The sequence below is a fragment of the Dipteris shenzhenensis genome, chromosome 29 (assembly GCF_047967505.1).
Source record: "Dipteris shenzhenensis isolate YYH24624 ecotype China chromosome 29, Dip_SZ_1.0, whole genome shotgun sequence".
In the NCBI taxonomy this organism is placed as follows: domain Eukaryota; kingdom Viridiplantae; phylum Streptophyta; class Polypodiopsida; order Gleicheniales; family Dipteridaceae; genus Dipteris; species Dipteris shenzhenensis.
The window spans coordinates 16,423,451-16,426,966 of record NC_141624.1 but is presented as its reverse complement, the minus strand read 5'-3'; the positions used below and the strand labels follow the sequence as shown (position 1 = coordinate 16,426,966).

Genomic DNA, 3,516 nt, shown 5'->3' with positions numbered 1-3,516 from the left:
GATTTCTAGCACCTCAGACATAAAAGAGGCAAGATCAGCCTTGCTGAACATAATAAGAGGCAAGTAGAATTGAATATACGTCATCAAAATAGATTGCACAATTCGAAGACGAACATGTAGACTCTCTCTCTCTCTCTCTCTCTCTCTCTCTCTCTCTCACACACACACACACACAGAGCGGTCACATGGCATAATGCATGTACACACCTGTTTATTAATGTATCTTGATATAAATATAAATATAAATGAATATATAAATGTAAACACACACACACACACTTGAGCACCAAAATGCAATCCCAATTATCCAACCATGCATGCCAAGTGTAAAGGTTACATTCATCTTTGCCTTTTAAAACAATATGTCAACATATGATTAGAAGGCTAGATACTTCTAGTCCTTTTGGATATGCATGTAGCGTTTTGCCCATCCTTTTGGAGTAGCTTTCCACCAATGCAAAATTGCTATATTTAATTCTTATTTTATCAAAATGATGAAACAAAAATCTTTTGGATTGCCATCAAAGATTTCTTCCCACGTACAAGTTTCTCCTAGCATAAATTGCTAAATGAATTTGACGAAAAGGGCATCAAATACATGTTAAGGGAGTGTTGTTACATTCGTTGTTCCCATAAACATTACGAATACAAAATTCATATGCAATAATCGATCTTAATAAAATATAAGTAAACCAAAGCATGAAAGGAAGCAATTTGCTTTAAAATGCATTTATAAAAAAAAGATGTTCTGCTATATTGCTTTCGTTCTACAGTAGTCATTGCGATTCGTAAATCCCAATAAAGTCAGAATATGCTATTGCAGAATAATGTACGGATCCTTTTGCAAAACAGAGAGCGACTCTCCAGAGACCACATGGCCTGAACCTGCAGAACGCACATGACCTGCTCCTGAAAAAGTTCTTTGCTGCTTGGAAATCTTCAATATTGTGATTAATTGTGTAAAACTTCAGACTCCACAGATCAAAGAAAACTCCTCAAAGTTCCATCCACAAGCATGCACAGTGCAAACCTTGAAATAGCATCAGCTTCGTAGTGGGTACTTACTACTAATCCTTCGTGTTGCAAGTTCGCAAGCGAGAAGTCAATAACTTACAACGCCGCCGAGGCATTATACGACGACAAAAACTTGCTGATTTATAGCATTCATAAACGCATACCAGGCAATAGTGTAAATCAACACCAGGACGATGAGTACAACAAGGCTGATAGTGGACACCCTTCCCCAATCTCTCTTGAACGCCCAGAGGGACCGAGCTTGGCAATCAGCGTGCTTTAGCGCTGGGATGTAATCGCGGGGGTCGTAATCCCGGAGTTGCGCGTTGAGGAACGTGCCAAACCCTTGCTTCTTGAGAACGAACGAGAACACCGTGAAGACGATAAGCAACACAAGGACGCAAGTGAGGATGCTTAAGTAGATCCAGAGCAACCAGGCCAAACGACGACGGGCACCGAGGAAGCCAATCATGGAGACGACAAATGTGACGATGCCGATGGCGATAATGAGCCACTGGATGCGGCTGGGGCATTGTTCGTGTCGGTGTCTTTCAGCGAGCCAAATGCCGAGAATCAGGATGGCGATGGAGATCAACAAAATGAAGAGGTTGACGAAGACGAGGATGGTAATGCTGAGAAAGCGTGGAGGTCCAGCACCGGCATAAGAACTATAACGAGAGTTTGCCATTGAAGCTTGATGACAAATGCCCAAAAACTACAATCGCTGAGAAAACATAGATATAGGAGAAGACAAGCCTCTTTACGTTGTCTTTACGCAAAGTTCACGCAACGTGGAAACCACTTTGCACAGAGGAGCTCTCTAGTCCCTTGGCAGTTGAGTCTCTCTCTCTCTCTCTCTCTCTCTCTTCCATAAATATTTATAAGGAGAATAATAAAGCACTAGCACGGTCCCACTCGCACACGACCTACCCTTTGCTCCTCTTGTGGCACAACATGATTGTACCTTATTCCTTGAGATAGCAACACACTCATGTGCATTGGAAATTCTTGTGCCACGATTTCACACTCTCCATAAGATTCTCCAGAATTCAAAAGTGGGCGGGCGTGCGTTGGGCAATGCTTGTAAGGGGAGGATGGAGAGGGTCCCACTTGGCATGCCCTTTGAGGCACTTCTTGCATTGTTTCTTCTTTCTTTTGAAACCTCGTTTTTGGGAGCTTTGTGAAGATGACATGAGAGAGAGAGAGAGAGAGAGATGTGGATGGTCACACTTAAACCTATTGTTTCATCTAGCATGAATTCCTCTTCAGTACTTTTGAGGCAATACCGTATGATGTAGTCCCCTAGCCATGCCATTAGAGGAGAATTATGACTTCCTTGTGCTCATATGTCATGAGGTTAGCTTGAACTCTTGCAAGAGGCTTCACTCATATGCATGTATAGCCTAGTATTGCGAGCAAATCTTCTCCAACGGAACACACTTAAAAGGCATGGACGGCAAAGAAGAGTATTGGGGGGGGGGGAGAGAGAGAGAGAGAGAGAGAGAGCTTTTTCCTTCACATCAGGAAGCTAGCGTCCCAATATAGGATCCTGTGAAGGATCGACGAATACATGCACACAATGACATGAACCAGAGCTCTAACCACTAAGACCTAGACAAGTTTTTTAGAACTTGGTTGGGGAGAATGGCTTATACAGAGAGTTAGAGAGGGTGTCATCCTTCGCATTAGTGTGTGTACAAGTGACATGTAAGTGAAGAACGATAGAGTGCATTATAGTCCATGGATAGAAAGGAGAGGGAGCAATTGTTAGTCTCAAATTCTAAATATCAAGTGTAGGAGATCTAGTATACTCATCATTGCATAAATGTGGATGGAGAGGTTCATGCAAATTAACCTTAGTTTGATTAAAAATGCTTGAAAATTTTGTTGCGATGGGTCTTGTTGTAGAGGCAAAAAAATCATCCTTCTTATTGGTGAAAATATATCACCTAAAGTGCTAAAATGCACTTTTCAACCATGGATAAGATGAATCTAGACACATGGCACAATGTAGTGAGATAATTACATTTACACGTTCAAAAGTATGCACATCTTCTCCAAATTGAGTTTTGGAATACATGTTGAAATATTTCTATTGAATATGTTTATGTACTGAAATGGACCTTCAAGTCATTAAAACCAGTGAGTTTTATTGAGCTTAGAGACTTATGGATTGTATAGAACATAAATGCAACACTTAAGAAGCCTTCAAATTTCAAACACATAAATGCATAGCTGAAATATGATTCACATGGTTGAAATACCACGTGAAATCATAGAGTCATGAAAGGAGTATCTTAAGTGTTGTTACATAGTACACCCACATGTTTGGTGTCATTAGGACATTCTACACTTTCCAAACTTGTGGGAATTCTCTAGGAAATCAAACTTGTGTTGATTTCCCAAGTATCTTTGAATCCTCGGGGGGGTCTCTCATCATATGTAACCCTATCACGTGAGTTCAACAGAAGGATATTTTTTATTTCTAAAATTTACAGAAAT

The 3,516-nt window shown here is 40.6% G+C and overlaps 1 protein-coding gene across 1 annotated transcript; it reads right to left on the bottom strand.

The window, feature by feature from the left end:
- Positions 1 to 754: 754 nt before the first annotated feature.
- Positions 755 to 1,846, bottom strand: LOC147882501 (tetraspanin-10-like). Its single transcript, XM_087400997.1, has one exon. It carries the CDS (start codon positions 1,700 to 1,702, stop codon positions 1,130 to 1,132), a length of 573 nt encoding a protein of 190 aa, XP_087257123.1. The 5' UTR covers positions 1,703 to 1,846; the 3' UTR covers positions 755 to 1,129.
- Between the last annotated feature and the right edge of the window lie 1,670 nt (positions 1,847 to 3,516).